Source organism: Colias philodice, chromosome 17 (assembly GCF_061535455.1).
Source record: "Colias philodice isolate Cphi_HAF_F1 chromosome 17, ilColPhil1 Martin Lab GWU primary, whole genome shotgun sequence".
Classification (NCBI taxonomy): Eukaryota; Metazoa; Arthropoda; class Insecta; order Lepidoptera; family Pieridae; genus Colias; species Colias philodice.
Genome location: NC_143102.1, coordinates 5,123,407 through 5,139,328, shown reverse-complemented (window position 1 = coordinate 5,139,328; position 15,922 = coordinate 5,123,407). Strand labels below are relative to the sequence as shown.

Genomic DNA, 15,922 nt, shown 5'->3' with positions numbered 1-15,922 from the left:
GAATACGTTTATGATATTGGTTTTAGGGATATTTGAAGAATACTCAGTGAAAAAGTGTCTCAACTTTTCAGTGCGGAAGACGCAAAATGGCGCTTTTTTTCTTGTTTGTGAATAATGGAGATTTGTTATTATTCATAGTGAAATACGTTGTGTTAAATGTGTGAAAATATAAGTGAATGTATTTGGCAATCGTGTAGTGATATGAAAACGTGAATATGATCATTTGATGACTCAGCATTATCATGTAAGTGTTAGTATGTAAGCAATTAAAATTAAAACAAAAGAAAATCATTTTTTTATAATTTTATAGAAAAAATATATCGTCATGATTACATTTTTATGCTATAACTAGTTTCTTCCTCTTTCCAAAAATATATAATACATGGCATATAATTATAGAACAATAGGGTAAATAAAATTTTCAAACTCGGTAGTCATAAAAAAGCTAGATTTCGTGAACTCCCTTGACACTATCGGGATCGGTGCCGGCTGTGCGCCAGACGCGTGATAGGTTAAGCAACCTAGCTCACCTAAGCACTGGAAACTGCGAAAGCGATTACTGCGAAAGTATAATTGATAATTATAAAGAGATATTGACCAAATCCACAAACATATGCACAAATGATACAATTTTACAAAATTTTTCATATTCCTCAGATTTCTCTGAGGAACTTGAAAATGTATGTACTGCTGAACCATCAACTGGTGAAGCTCAGGCATGTGCATATGTTTGTGGATTTTTAGTTAAAAGACTTGATTGTACCTGCACAAACTGTCTTAATATTTTAATTTCTAAGGAAAAAGGGTCAGTAGAACATTTATTTATTCAATTTAAAGAATACTCCGAAAAGCAGAGCTTGAATTATCCCCATAAAAATATAATAAATTATGTGGAATCCTGTGCTTTGGTGGCAAACAGAATGCTTGAAGATATAGGACACGAAAAGCAAGTACTTAAAAGAGTAAAAGAAAAAATTACAGAATCAGTTGATCATGAGTTTTTAAAGGCTTGTCCAGCACATTGGGAAAAAAATCTCAATTATTTTATTGACAATGTATCATATATTTGTATAAAGAGGCACTGTACATTAAAAAATCGTCAGTTCTCAGAAGAAGCTTCGAAAGCTTCCTTAAAGAGAAAAATTGATATTTTAAAACACAAATGAAATTGAACAATAAAGAAAATTATTATAATTCCTGAGTTTTTTTTGCTAATGTTAATGTAGGTCATGTTTTTGAAGTTACATTTTTCTTTCTGGTTGTGCAATAGAAATGAAAAGTTATAACAAATTAGCATAATATATGACGTAGGTACTACGTCATATATTATGCTAATTTGAGATAATTATTCATTCCTATGGCACATCTAGAAAGAAAAATTCAGTTTTGAGTAATTTTCTCTAAAATATTTCAAATATCCCGCCCTAATCGCGTTCTTTAGTTGTTCTGGGGGTGCCACTAGATGGCGCGCAGCAAAACTGTCTTTACTTTTTTTGTACGAAGTCGTCGTTCTTCTCCCTAGAGTATATTTGTTCTGTGCAAAGGCCTCTCTTCCCAGTAGACAGTTATCTTACCTGACAATAATTGACATATTATGTCAGACGTGAAGTCAACATACAGCTGATTTCACGTTATTTTTTATAAAAAAAATATTATTCATGTAAAAATACTGTACTGTCTAGTGGATTGGAAATTAGGAATTCAGGATTTTTAACGAGGGATTGAAGTTGCATCGCATTTGAGATAGCTTATACTCCCCATCATGCAAACCATGACTACTACAATAGAACCTTCTGTCCTACCGCCGAAGTTTTCGGCAGGGCCGAAGGGCTTAGGTAATAAATAATTCAAATTAATAAAAACAATATGCTTCAATTCTTAATAACTCATAATCCCAATTTCTGCTGCAGGAGATCCTGATGATAAATCATTAAGAAGAGTAGAAATCGAAGTTTTAATTCCAAAACTCATGAGAGAAAAAGCAAAAACCGAGAAATGTGTTTCAGAAGTAGCAGAATTTAACGAATGTGTGAAGGAATCTTCAGTTTTTATGGTTTTTAATTGTAGAAAAGAAAATAGTTTAATGAAAGCATGTTTAGGTGATTGGTATAAAAATCAGGATTTTATAAAAGAATGTACAGAAGAATATTTAAAAGAGAGAAGTGAATATAGAAGAACAGGAGTCAAGAAACCTATAAAACGGGCCTAATTTAAATTTGTTTATTGATATGTTTAGCTATTAGTTTTAAGAAAAATAAATGTTTTAGTCTTCATCATTGTTTATTACCACTGGAATATTTCTTGTTAAAATAATTTCTTTTACAGTATATTCGCTCAAATCCTTTGGTAGTGTTATGTTCTCTTTACTAGGCTCAATAATTTCTATGATTATTATTTCCTGAAAACAAATGGATTCATATTAATATGTGTCTTGTAATAAGAAATAATTTTATATTTTTAAATGGTTTGCATACCTTGACAGTTGTTGCCGCCATTCTTACATGCCCTAGCATAGTGAGCCAGTCTTGTGATTCTTGTTTCTGTTTTATAACTACTATATAATCAGAATGGTTTATCCCTGGCCCTTCTCTGTAGATCACTAAAAGAAGTTAAAAATTAATTTTGATTTGTATAAAATGTAAACTTGAAATATTTTATTTTCAGCGAGGATCAGAATCTTTAGGTTTCTTCAGTGAAACATGAAATAAATAGCATCTACTCTTTCGCAATAAGGTTAAATATTGTTAATATGATAAAAAAGGTAAATTCCTTACAGAAATCTCCGCCAAATTTAATTCCAGGTTTTACAATGTAGCCCTTAGATCTATAGTAGTGATATACAATATACTTATTCATAAAGTAATGATCTGCTTCATTAAATAATTTCCAACAGTCATTTACTTTCAACAATTTATTATCAATGTTAAAAATTTGCAAACAACCAAGTCCGTACAGCAGAAAAAATGCTTCTTGTTTTGTAAGCATTAACTTTTCTTCTAGTTGAATCTTATTGAGACAGCACTTTGGCTTTAAGTTGGCAAAATAGTTGTCATCCTCTGAATCACTATTTGGGACTATAACTACTGTTTCTTTCTTCTCATTACTGCAAATTGTATCATCATAATTATCACTCTGATCTGTGTCACAGGGCTCATCATCACTAGATACTAAATCTATTACATCCTTGTTTGCCCGTTGAGCACTATCATGCAGAATCTTGGATGTTAAACTTTTAACATTAATTAAAAAGTCATCAGCTTGTGGAGCTGGTTGGGAAGAACTAAACTTTTTGTACCAATAGTTTCTTTTCAAATACTGTCTTTTTCTCATAATGCATGGACTCCCATCATGTTTTATAGATTTAGGTCTTGATCTAGATTTAGTGCCTTTACCAAAACACCCCATATGATAAAGCATTGCCATCTCCTCAATACCTCTTACTTCTACTCCATAACCATTATAATAACCAGTAAATATAATTCTCATTGAATTATCAATTGGAAAACGTAATGAAGATTCAACATCCATGGTTAATGTATTATTAGGGTCGATATTTTGACAAGCTTCCTCTGTTTGCAAACTAGTCATGACAAAAGAACTGGCTGGTTCCCAATTTTATTTTTAGCAGAATGTGTCACAAGTCCAAACGCGAAATTATGAATCTGTAACTTTAAGTCAATTTATTTTACAAAATCAATTATTATGAATTACGATACAAAATTACAGCCAATTTCAGTGCACTAAATTGTTAAAGTTAAAAATGGAAATTCCGAAAAAATCGGCAAAAGCAAAGGACGAGGAAATATTTAACCGTAAGTAACCTAAACTTTCCTCCTTAGCTTTCCTCTTTCACATTTTGTATTAAACGCAGTGAAAATCACAAAAATTAAAGGTGTCTATAAATATCACTGTCTATAAATTCTTATAATACATAATATTTATAATAATTCAAGCATTGGATCAAAGAGTATAGTAATATAGATGCATTGGATTAATTCTTCTCTATTCAATAGGTTTACCATAAGTTTAAAATTGGTTCATCGTATCGGTTTTCCAGTGGTATTTATTTATTTTCGGATAGAATAAAATTATTTTAATAATATTTAAAATAGGTAGGTAGGTATGTAATTTACACCTTGTTTTGCATTGCAAAAAAACACAGCAAAAAAATAATTTATTCAGTTTTTGACAGTCACAGTGTTTTCAGTTATAAAAATTGTTAATTTTAAGGGTTGACTTTAGAAACGTGCGGCACGAATTTCGGCGCGATTTTAATTTTTATCGATCGATAATGATGCCCCGAAACATACATTAGCGGCTTTTCGTGCGGAAACGTGTAATTACAGAGAAATCTTTTTTTTAATTTTTGAGATTATGTTCAAAATTGTTTGAGTTACATTGACAAAACTACAAGAATTGTGTTTGAAAGAGATAACAAATGTCTTAATGTACATATTAAAAACCATAGTTCATTCAAAAGCATGTTGCTGAGGCTTAGTGCTGAGGGGACAACAATTCATACGGGTTATTGGCGAGCATATGATTGTTTGGGGCAATATGGGTATGTTCATAAAAAAGTTAATCACTCAGACCCAGACAACCCATTTGTTGCCTCTGACCCATTTGAGTCTCAGTGGCATGTTGTAAAAAGATTTTTTAAAAAAGATAACTATAACCGCCCAGCAAACTTCGGTGATAATATTATAGAATATGTGGAGACGATGGGTGGAAAAAAATAAAATGGATCCATTCATTGCCATTGTAAATTGTATCAAACATGTATACAAGATTTGAAAAATAATTATTTAAAAAAAATGTTTTTATTGTATGTATATTGCACACAAATTGTTAATCACAGAACCGAATCTGTCCACCCCGATTCCACGTGGTACTTGTCTGTCATACACTAGAGTGTATTAAAAAAGTCGGAGGCGCGGAGGAGCGTGGCGCTCGCGTGTGCTGAGGAGCAGGCAGAGTCAAGCGAGCCGGAGTGGCTGAGGCTGGTCGCCAAAGGCGACCAAAAAGCCGAAGCTACGAAGGCGAGTGAAGACTCCTGCCTGCAACGAGGTACACGGGGGCAAGCGCCACGTTCTGCAGCGCCGGAGCAGTCAAGAAAGCCCATAATCTTCGTTATATTTCTAACTACATCACTTCATAGTATAAAACAAAGTCACTTTCTCTATCCCTATGTCCCTTTGTATGCTTAAATCTTTCAAACTACGCAACGGATTTTGATGCGGTTTTTTTTAATAGATAGAGTGATTCAAGAGGAAGGTTTTAGTATATAATTTATTAGGTTTAAGTCAAAGCGGGCGAAGCCGCGGGCGGTAAGCTAGTATAAATATAATCTCAAAAAAAATAAAAAAAAAAATAGAAGGGGGGGTTTCCTCACCCCCCCACTTTATAGGGGGTCTCCCCTCACCTCCCCCCTCCCTTTCCCTCCCCTCCCCCCCCTTAATTCGTGCCGCAAATTTCTAAAGAAATACCAATTTTAATAACAAAATTAATTCTGTTTTATTAAAATTGAATTTTTAATTGTGTGTTTTTAATTTTTAAAATTTTTGAATTTATTAATATTTTCATTAGTGACATTAATGTGTTTAATTAATTTCTAAACGTTTTATCAGTGTCGACAACATTCTATCCATAAAATTATATATCTGTCTCTCTTTTTCACAGCTCGAAAAGTCTACATTAGAGAAGGTAAGCAATAGCATAGACAATCAATCAAAGACAACTTCACTTGCATAAGTCACAAGACCTCTCAGCTGAGTTTTCGATCTCCCATTTTTGTGTTTTCGGAAAAATAGTTTCCGTAAATTTTATTTCTCTTGTGTGTGGGGTTTTCTTCCTACGATAAATTAGCCAAAATGGCTAACATTCACGAAGAAAATGTCAGCAAACTTATCCCATCGCTTGGTGATGATAAAATCGGTAAGTTTAATGGTAAGTCGCAAATCGTATAACACTAATACAAAACTTAAAATTATCTTCATTTCCCCTCTCTTCCAGATATGATTGCAGCAACCAGCGTCCTACAAATTAGAGCAAGTGAGATTCGCCAAAGCCAAATTAATTGGCAGTCGTATTTGCAGTAAGTGAAGTAACAAACTCACATATTATGAGATTGATCTTTGTGAATGTCTTTTAGTTATAATATAGTGAATAATAATAATCTATACATTCTAGGTCGCAGATGATCACCCAGCGTGATCATGACTTCATTGTCAACTTGGATCAGCGCGGCCAAAAAGATTTGCCTGACAAGAACCCTGAGGCCTGTGCTGATGTGTTCCTGAACTTACTCACTCACATCAGCAAAGATAACACCATCCAGTATGTGCTTGTACTGATTGATGATATTTTATCTGTGAGTACTATTACACTAAGTGAATATATTAATTTATTTATTCTACAATAATTCCTCACATGATGATCACATTGTTTGGCAAAAATGTGTTATTCAAGTAAAGTCATTTGAAACTATTATTACAGATATCAGTTATTCCTAAAAGGTTAAGGTATTTTTTTTTTTGGGAATAAATATTTCAAAGATTATTGTTATGTGACTATAATAATTATTATGCTTCTATGATGCCCAGTAATTTTATGTTATATTTGCTCAGTTTGCAACATTTGCTCCATCTTCATCACTTGCATTTATATGCAGTGAATAGGAGGTGTGATATAGGAGGATATAATAAATTAAAACTTACTAGAAATTAATTTAATTTCTGTATGGTATTACTTCTTATGTGAAAAAAAACTAGCTAAGCTAGCCCTACAATGTTTTCAGGAAGATAAATCCAGAGTGAAGATATTCCGCCAATCAAGACACGGCAACGTCTGGCAGCCGTTCCTCAACCTGCTGAACCGTCAGGACGAGTTTGTTCAGCACATGACTGCTCGCATCATCGCTAAGCTGGCCTGCTGGCATCCGCAGCTCATGGAAAAGAGCGACCTGCACTTCTACCTCTCTTGGCTAAAGGACCAGCTTAAGTCCAACGTGAGTAATATTTTTTTTCTTCACCGCACCAGCATGGTCAGTTTTTTTAAATGTTTTTTTTTTTATTGGTTTTCTGATCTGACATCTTCAGATACAGTTGTTTATTTATATTTAATACACGTTATAATTATTAAACAAAATGATATTGGAAGGAGGAAGACTATTTTATTAATTTAATATAATGGACAACTTGTGTTGGACAACTTGATCAGGTGATGCATCTGCTCTGTTGCCTCAAAAAATCTTGGATTTTTATAATTTCTCTTAGATATAATGTGAAGTACCTCTTTCTAATAGATTTAATTTTAAAATAAATGGGTTTGGTTTTCTAGTGCATAGTAATCATTTATATGTGATTGCATGTTAAATGTGTTCAGTAATATGCCTATATGTTATTTTTGCATGTTAAAGTGAAAACTCGTATTAAACATGTGTTTTTAAATACAATATATAAATATGTATTTATAATTTAATTCAGATAATTAAAGGAATATTTATTGTGCAGCTGAATTTATACTTTTACCTTTCACATTACATATGTATGTAGGTAAATTTGTAAATACAGTGTATGTGTAAAATATAAAAATTTCAATATAAATATGTATGCTTTTTAAATAGTTCTTTACGTGTAGGTACTTATAAAAAAGTAAATGCTTACTTAAAATGCTTAGTTTGATGTTTTAGTTCCTGATAGTCATGTTTTATATTTCAATACATTTTTATCTGAAGGTTTTAAACGGATTAGCATATAGTTGGCCAATATATAATAATCTGAAGATTTTTGAAAAATGTTCTCCTTCTTTCGTAATTTTTTTTTACTTTTTAATAGAAGCAAATCAGCAAATTAATGATTTTAATTTATTTCACATGATCTTGAACACAATTTAATTCAACCCTAAATTTGCTTCAAGTTTTAAAAGCTAGTTGAATAGCAAGCTAATATTTTTCAGACCATTACAGATACTGGCTTTATAACAATATGATATTGATCAATTATAAATATTGTATGTACCTACCATGTTACAGCTAAGAGATTTTCTAAAGAAACATGGACTACAATATAAATATTATAAAGTATATAATTTCAGGAATTATGTTTTTAATTCGAATTTTACAATATTTAAATTTTTGTGTAAAATCATGTTTATAATTATCGGAAGGAAAATGTAATATAGTTTACAAAAAGTAAAAGAATATATTTGTTGTTATATTTTAATTATTATAGTTGCATTTATTATATTATATGTACTAATGTACTCTGTAATGTAATTAAATATATAAGAATCATTATGTATTAATTTTATTATATATTTATTTGAATAATATATATTATCACTGTATTGAAACTGTGATTTTTTTAAGTTTATTGATATACTAACTTTACAGAAATAATGTGAATAATAAAGATATTTCTCAGCCTTATCAAGCTTTAGGCTAAGCTCAACATTCCCATGCTAACAACAGTTAACAAATACTCGAACGTCTAAACAAACGTAAAGTGTTGTGATATCATCTTCACCCAAGCATCATGCATCATTGGGATGTTATGGAAGTGGTTTGCAATTTTATCACCGCGAGGTTTGTTTTCTGGCAAGGCGGAGAAAATGTCTGCCGAGTTAGCGCATGCTGAGCAGGTTATGTTGGAGCACGAGAAACAACATTTCTCCGATAAACACGTTAAACACCACAAGGACAAAAGCGCGGACAAGGCCGACAGTGAGAAATATTCGAGCCTTTACACCTCGTTCGATGTACTGAAATCACATGGGGACTTGCATCCTGACCTCCACAAGGTATTCTGTGTTGGCGCCGCAACATGTGAATGTAATAAAGTGTACAATAACTTCGTTGTCGACTAACATGACTTTAAGTTTAAGTACTAATATAGAAAGGGCTGAACGCCTCAGTGCGCTTCTGTTATCTATGTTATTAACTCTTTGATTAACAAAATGCTTGTAACTGCTCACGCACAGACGTAAGGTGCGTTGTTAAATAACTTTATTATTCTACAAAAGCGATACAACACACATTATTACAGTGTTGCATGTATTAATATTAAAATTTGTGATTAAACTTTATATTTTCTAGCGATACTAAAATCTAGAAAGAGAAGTATATTCTTCTTTTTGTAATTTTGCTTAATTTCTTAGAAAAAAAAAATTGTAGCAATAATTATTATTTTATGTTGGTATGTATACAATGATAAAGAGTTAATACAAAAAAAAATGTTTAACAGATTTGTGGTTGTGATATATAGACCGAAAAACAAACAAGATAATATGTCAACAGTTTATAAAAATTATACAAGAACCAGCTTTCTTTGTTTAGTTTATTTATGGAATAATGAAACACTCTATGTTATTGCTTTTTATGTAATTTAGTTTATATTGGCACTTTAATCAATCAAATACCTACTACTTATTATTGTAAAGTTAGTTTGTCAATACATTCAACAGTATTTTAAATTTAAATGTTCTTTTATCAGTTTATTCAATATATCTGTTATAAATCTTTTATCAAATGTTATGATTATAAATACACTGCACTGTGCATGTAGTGAGTAAAAAAACACCAGCAGAATTAATGTATGCTTTGCAAATACAATATTTTGAACATAAATGTTTATTATATTAATTTTTGTTCAGAACAACGACTACATCCAGTCGGTGGCCCGTTGCCTGCAAATGATGCTGCGCGTCGACGAGTACCGTTTCGCCTTCCTGTCTGTAGACGGTATCTCCACTCTGCTGTCCATTCTCGCTTCGAGGGTGAACTTCCAGGTAATTGTTCATAAATCTAGGAGAAGCTTTTTAATAAACAAAACATGTTTGTTTTTTAATTTTTTTTAATAGTTATTGACTAGTATGTTAGATACTAGATTTCCGCCCGCGGCTTCGCCCGCGTTTTCAAAGGAAAACCCGCATAGTTCCCGTTCCTGTGGGATTTCCGGGATAAAACCTATCCTATGTGTTAATCCAAGTTACCCTCTATATGTGTGCTAAATTTCATTGTAATCGGTTCAGTAGTTTTTACGTGAAAGAGTAACAAACATCCATACAAACTTTCGCCTTTATAATAGTACATATTAAGATAACCCAGTTTTTGTTTAGTTTTTGAGATTCCCGTTTGACACTTTATATTTTCTAGCGCTGCTAAAATCTAGAAGGAGAAGTATATTCTTCTTTTTGTAACTTTGCTTCATTTGTTGGAATTTATCTCCTACAAATTTTTCTGATAGGCACTACGTCAATTGCCCGTATAGAATAGTCTAATATCTATTGATTCAGGTTAAAAATAGCTCGGAGACTAATGGTATTTTTTTGGTTTTAATGCATTAATCTATTATCGAATAATTAAAAAAAAATTACAAGAATTATTATTTTGTTTATAGGTTCAATACCAGCTAGTATTCTGCCTGTGGGTGTTGACATTCAACCCGCTGCTCGCTGAGAAGATGAACAAATTCAACGCCATCCCCATCTTGGCGGACATTTTGAGCGACTCGGTCAAGGAGAAGGTCACCCGCATTGTGCTTGCCGTGTTCAGGAATCTGATTGAAAAGCCTGAAGACCACCAGGTTTGTATAGACGAAATAATTTAAATGTAATACTGGCTAGTAATGACACATTTTAAATAAGCTGGTATGTATGTATAACAATTTCATAGCTATTTCCATTTATAGCTATGTAAAGAAAATATTGTGTTTATTTATAAATTTATTATTCGTGTTCCAATTTTAATTTCGCAACTAAAATTGCCTTGCGTGTTTCTCCAAGATTCAAGTAATTACTGTTATTTCGTACAGTAGTGCAGTTTTTTCGATTTGTATTTTGCATTACGCTAATATTAAACATTAGTGATTTTGTTAACGGATTAAAAACGTGACTACTTTACCATATAATGATTTAATTTGTTCAAACACATTTATTATCCATTTTAACGTGATAACGTTTTTAAAATCGTTTTAGTCGGGTGACATGTTCAGAAAGTTGTGTCATACCAAAACCTCACGAGCGCGATCGCAGGTATAACGAGAGAGAGAGACGGACCGATCTCCCGTCTCATCTCGAGCGCTGCCACCAATAAGACGTTATCACGTAAACATCTCGATCGTAAACCTACTTTACAAACAACCAATTTTTTTATTATAAACAGGTGGCCAAAGAGCACTGCATCGCGATGGTGCAATGCAAAGTGCTGAAGCAGCTGTCGATCCTCGAACAGAAGCGCTCCGACGACGAGGACATAATGAACGACGTGGACTTCCTCAACGAGCGCCTGCAGGCCTCCGTGCAGGACCTCAGCTCGTTCGATCAGTACGCCACTGAGGTTAAGAGTGGACGGTGGGTATCTTTTTTGGAAGGAATATGTTTACAAAAAAATTGTAAAATTTAATTTGATCACAATGCAGGTAATTTATAAAGTAAGTATAGAAATAACGTTTATATTTCAATGTGATAGGCGAGCAAGGTAAAATTAAAATTATTTTATTCACATGGAAAATGAAAAAAGGGACTTTTTTGAATTGTAATTTACATATAGGTATGACATTTTATTTTAAAAGGTTTTTTAATGTTTTTATTTCTATTCGGATAGCATTACAATTGTTCACAGTATCGTCTCCATCAACAACTATTTAATAACTCAGGCCCCGGAATCACAGACACAATAGAAAATTTATTGTGTCGTGGACCGATTGGGCCGTTTGGGTACTCAATGAGCTAACTGTTTGATGTTTCCAGTTTGGAATGGTCGCCCGTGCACAAATCGGCGAAGTTCTGGCGCGAGAACGCGGCGCGCCTGAACGAGCGCGGGCAGGAGCTGCTGCGGACACTCGTGCACCTGCTGGAGAAGAGCGGCGACCCGGTCGTGCTCGCCGTCGCGTGCTACGACGTGGGCGAGTACGTGCGGCACTACCCGCGCGGCAAGCAGTGAGTATACACACACTAGTGCACCTGCTGGAGAAGAGCGGCGACCCGGTCGTGCTCGCCGTCGCGTGCTACGACGTGGGCGAGTACGTGCGGCACTACCCGCGCGGCAAGCAGTGAGTATACACACACTAGTGCACCTGCTGGAGAAGAGCGGCGACCCGGTCGTGCTCGCCGTCGCGTGCTACGACGTGGGCGAGTACGTGCGGCACTACCCGCGCGGCAAGCAGTGAGTATACACACACTAGTGCACCTGCTGGAGAAGAGCGGCGACCCGGTCGTGCTCGCCGTCGCGTGCTACGACGTGGGCGAGTACGTGCGGCACTACCCGCGCGGCAAGCAGTGAGTATACACACACTAGTGCACCTGCTGGAGAAGAGCGGCGACCCGGTCGTGCTCGCCGTCGCGTGCTACGACGTGGGCGAGTACGTGCGGCACTACCCGCGCGGCAAGCAGTGAGTATACACACACTAGTGCACCTGCTGGAGAAGAGCGGCGACCCGGTCGTGCTCGCCGTCGCGTGCTACGACGTGGGCGAGTACGTGCGGCACTACCCGCGCGGCAAGCAGTGAGTATACACACGCTCTCTTTGAGTATATACATTGACCCGTTAGTAACCCGCGCGGCAAGCAGTGAGTGTACACACGCTCTCTTTGAGTATATACATTGACCCGTTAGTAACCCGCGCGGCAAGCAGTGAGTGTACACACGCTCTCTTTGAGTATATACATTGACCCGTTAGTAACGCGTCTGAACGAGCGCGCGCAGGACCCGGCCCCGCTGCGGCCCCTTTCAGTGGTGGCAACGCCGCCTGCAACTACAGACGGGGCACTGGGTGGGACCTAGTGGTCCGAGGTATCGTGTCCGGGAGGTGTCCTGCTGCAGTGCGATCGAGCCCGCGTGTATCGCGATCTGCGAGCTGCAGCAGGGAAGAATGTCCGTGGGTGCTTCACCGCCGTCGCGCCACGAGTCAAAGGAACGCGGCAATTTATAGTATGCGACAGCTAAGCATGTTCGGATAGGAAACAGTGACAACTATATTGACAACTACTCATCCACAAAAATATCTAACAATAATATATTGACCCGTTATTTACCTGCGCAGCAAGCAGTGAATATATACACCGTGTCTGAGAATATACATTGATAACGAACTTCTTGCCGGCTCTGCTCTGTAAAGCTAGAAGAGCTTTAATGGTCTTTTTCCTAGGGATGGTTAAAAAATATATGAATACTAGCTGCGCTCCGCGGTTTCACCCGCGTGGCTCCGCTTCTGTTGTTCTTAGCGTGGTGATATCACAGACATAGATAGACTACGCAAGTACCGCGATCTGTATGAAAACCAAGCGTGTCATATTTTTTGTACTGACCTTGACGCGTTATGACGTCACGAGCGCTTTTTAGTGATGGTAATTTCATTTTACGCTAAATCGATTAGGACGCCACTCGCGCGGCGATTCTAGTATCGTCCTATCCCATCGAAGTAAATCGAAAGAAATCAGATCAAACTAGATCTATGTCTAAGAGGTAGTCAAATAAATGAATCGTAATCGATTACTAAATCGATTCAAGACAGAAAAATGATAATTACTTACCATATACAGAGGAATGATAAAATAAATTTATAAACCTTTTAATATTCTAACAAGTAAACTAATGTGTTTTAGCTTTTTCTTACATATGCCCATTGAGTTACCGTGTACTACGTACTAGAGAGGCCATCGAAAGAAAGTAATGAAACTGTCAATCAATCAATCTTTATGTCCCGTTGCATCAATCCATTTTTCTTTTATGTTCGGGTTACTTGGAAAACTGAAAAAACAAACATAGTCTAAGCAATAAGGAGTTTTCTTAAAAAACTCCCAAGATGACACTTTAACTAATGGCGTCCATGTCATAATATTTATTTTTGATACCATTGTATTAAAATACTTAAAAGTTCTAGGTCAAGTCGTATTAAATGACAAAAAAAATCTATGCCTTTTTTTCTGAAAAATTGCTCCTTCAAATTATCATTTTTCTCTTCGATTATAAAATCGATTAGAATCGAGAACTGTTGCATCAAATGAACATCACTAACCACAAAATTGGACAGAAAAATGAGAACAGAAAAATGAGAAGACGCTATTCATTGCTTGTTATCATACGACTCGATCTTTACCGTGCCAAGTAAAAGCCGCAATGTATTCCGAATCATTTCGTATGATTTGGTATCCGTGTTTGTTACGATCGTTTTCCACAGATATTCTTTATTTGATTTTAAAATAAATAGTGCATATTCTGATTAGAAAATTACTTACCGGTGGAAGGAAACATCTCTGCTAACTCGGCCACTCACAGCTGTGGAGTTTCTACAGTTTATAACGGCGTAATTCGGCATTTTACTTTATTCAGCTTCACGTCTTTCCTTGGCGAACTGCAAGCGCGGACTGAGTGTAGGCCAGCGTCAAGTAAGTTTCATAATCTTAGTTTGGACACGGGAAGTACATACACTCACTTAGTCTATCTTGATACATGTCTGTGGGTGATATATTATAGCCTATAGCCTTCCTCGATAAATGGGCTATCCAACACTGAAAGAATTTTTCAAATCGGACCAGTATGTAGTTCTTTAGATTAGCGCGTTCAAACAAACTCTTTAGCTTTATAATATTAGTATAGATATATCATTTATTTCTTTATTTTACCCAGTATCATTGAGCAGCTTGGCGGTAAGCAACGCGTGATGTACCTCCTCAGCCACGACGACCCCAACGTGCGCTACGAGGCCCTGCTTGCTGTTCAGAAACTTATGGTTCACAACTGGTGAGTGTATACACGGACTTTACATTGACAAACAAAATAAAAATGAAGCGTAGCAATGTGTGGTCTTTAATGTCCCTCACGATTTATTATGTGATCAATATTCATTTTTCTTAAAATCTTCCTGTGCAGTTGCATATAACTATGGCAAATAGTACGTTTATAATAGTGTTAAGTTTCTCACGCTTAAATATGTTTGTATTCGTCTGAAGTCTAGTGATATAATAATAAAAATGATCGTTATCACAGGGAATACCTCGGCAAGCAACTGGAAAAGGAACAAATTGACAAGCAGGCTGGATCTGCAGTTGGAGCTAAAGGCTAAGCCCACCAAAGTATTTAATATCGTTATTGTTATCGTCTAGAAATCTTGGTCGAAAGTTTAGCCATTGTTATGATACAAGTATTATTATTACATTGTAAATAAAATACGTACAAAAGATCAAGTTCATTCAGTCGGAACCGCTTGTTGTGCTATTTATAAATTAATATTTTCAAATTCGTGTAAATACAGAAAAATATTGTTTGTTGTTAAAATAAAAACTATTATATTTTACTGATCAAGTATTTATGAATGCCTTTATAATAGAATTTTATTTATCACCGCTGTATTATTACATTCCTATACGAGTTTTATTATTGTTATTGAAATTGAGAATCAAATGCTTATTACATATGGTGTATTATTTAAATTGTAAAATGTAGACGTTTTAGCCACTTGTGCATATGTAACAGAGCGCCGTTAATAAAAGTATGGAAATATATAATATTTATTTTTTAACCCATATCCTGTTTTAATACATAAGCCCTAAAATATATAATTCAAACTGACTCCCCGACTGTGACATCGCCCGAAGGAGGAAAAAGGAATCCTAAACGGTAAAAAACCAGGTTGTATCAATGTTTAGACTCCTTATCTATCTCCTCGCATGAAAATCAATACAATAGAATCGCTCAATTGTGACGTAGAAAATGACAAACAAACCACGACGTACAATAAATTTTGCATTATATAGTGATAATATACATTTTTAACTTTTATGCTATATGTAGTATATTGATATAGATTTTCTGCATCAAAAAAATTAATCTGATATGAGCCGATCTTGCCATTATAATTTGTACCATTGGCTACGCGGGCGAAGCTGTGAGCAACAGCTGTCTAGTCATCGATTAGTAGAAAATA

The 15,922-nt window shown here is 35.1% G+C and overlaps 3 protein-coding genes across 5 annotated transcripts; 2 read left to right on the top strand and 1 right to left on the bottom strand.

Annotated features, from left to right (window-relative positions):
• Nucleotides 1-1,599: 1,599 nt before the first annotated feature.
• Nucleotides 1,600-2,273, top strand: LOC149481065 (COX assembly mitochondrial protein homolog). Its single transcript, XM_089705939.1, has 2 exons — nt 1,600-1,835; nt 1,911-2,273. The coding sequence occupies exons 1-2, from the start codon at nt 1,763-1,765 to the stop codon at nt 2,207-2,209; spliced, it is 372 nt and encodes a 123-aa protein (XP_089562065.1). The 5' UTR covers nt 1,600-1,762; the 3' UTR covers nt 2,210-2,273.
• On the bottom strand, nt 2,206-4,142 carry Tsen2 (tRNA splicing endonuclease subunit 2). Of its 2 annotated transcripts, none has more exons than XM_089705937.1 (4): nt 4,020-4,142; nt 2,775-3,668; nt 2,475-2,599; nt 2,206-2,398 (listed from the first exon to the last, which is right to left on the bottom strand). In XM_089705937.1, exons 2-4 carry the CDS (start codon nt 3,586-3,588, stop codon nt 2,264-2,266), a joined length of 1,074 nt encoding a protein of 357 aa, XP_089562063.1. In that variant the 5' UTR covers nt 3,589-3,668; nt 4,020-4,142; the 3' UTR covers nt 2,206-2,263. The 2 variants fall into 2 exon arrangements, with proteins under 2 accessions (XP_089562063.1, XP_089562064.1); XM_089705938.1 differs by having other exon boundaries at nt 2,775-3,662.
• On the top strand, nt 3,687-15,521 carry VhaSFD (V-type proton ATPase subunit VhaSFD). 2 transcript variants are annotated; one of them, XM_089705935.1, is made up of 12 exons: nt 3,687-3,812; nt 5,680-5,703; nt 6,013-6,094; nt 6,190-6,370; nt 6,797-7,006; nt 8,602-8,799; nt 9,652-9,786; nt 10,398-10,583; nt 11,162-11,349; nt 11,749-11,937; nt 14,626-14,739; nt 14,986-15,521. In XM_089705935.1, exons 1-12 carry the CDS (start codon nt 3,761-3,763, stop codon nt 15,059-15,061), a joined length of 1,635 nt encoding a protein of 544 aa, XP_089562061.1. In that variant the 5' UTR covers nt 3,687-3,760; the 3' UTR covers nt 15,062-15,521. The 2 variants fall into 2 exon arrangements, with proteins under 2 accessions (XP_089562061.1, XP_089562060.1); XM_089705934.1 differs by lacking the exons at nt 3,687-3,812; nt 5,680-5,703; nt 14,626-14,739; nt 14,986-15,521 and adding an exon at nt 5,734-5,934 and having other exon boundaries at nt 11,749-11,960.
• The last annotated feature ends 401 nt before the right edge of the window (nt 15,522-15,922 follow it).

Coding starts and splice junctions, on each gene's coding strand:
- LOC149481065 (XM_089705939.1), top strand. CDS start 1,763: ATGCAAACCATGACTACTACAATAGAACCTTCTGTCCTACCGCCGAAG. Junction 1,836..1,910: donor GGCAGGGCCGAAGGGCTTAG/GTAATAAATAAT, acceptor TTTCTGCTGCAG/GAGATCCTGATGATAAATCA.
- Tsen2 (XM_089705937.1), bottom strand. CDS start 3,588: ATGACTAGTTTGCAAACAGAGGAAGCTTGTCAAAATATCGACCCTAAT. Junction 2,600..2,774: donor TAAATTTGGCGGAGATTTCT/GTAAGGAATTTA, acceptor AACTTCTTTTAG/TGATCTACAGAGAAGGGCCA. Junction 2,399..2,474: donor TGGCGGCAACAACTGTCAAG/GTATGCAAACCA, acceptor ATTTGTTTTCAG/GAAATAATAATCATAGAAAT.
- VhaSFD (XM_089705935.1), top strand. CDS start 3,761: ATGGAAATTCCGAAAAAATCGGCAAAAGCAAAGGACGAGGAAATATTT. Junction 6,095..6,189: donor AATTGGCAGTCGTATTTGCA/GTAAGTGAAGTA, acceptor TATACATTCTAG/GTCGCAGATGATCACCCAGC. Junction 10,584..11,161: donor AAAAGCCTGAAGACCACCAG/GTTTGTATAGAC, acceptor TATTATAAACAG/GTGGCCAAAGAGCACTGCAT.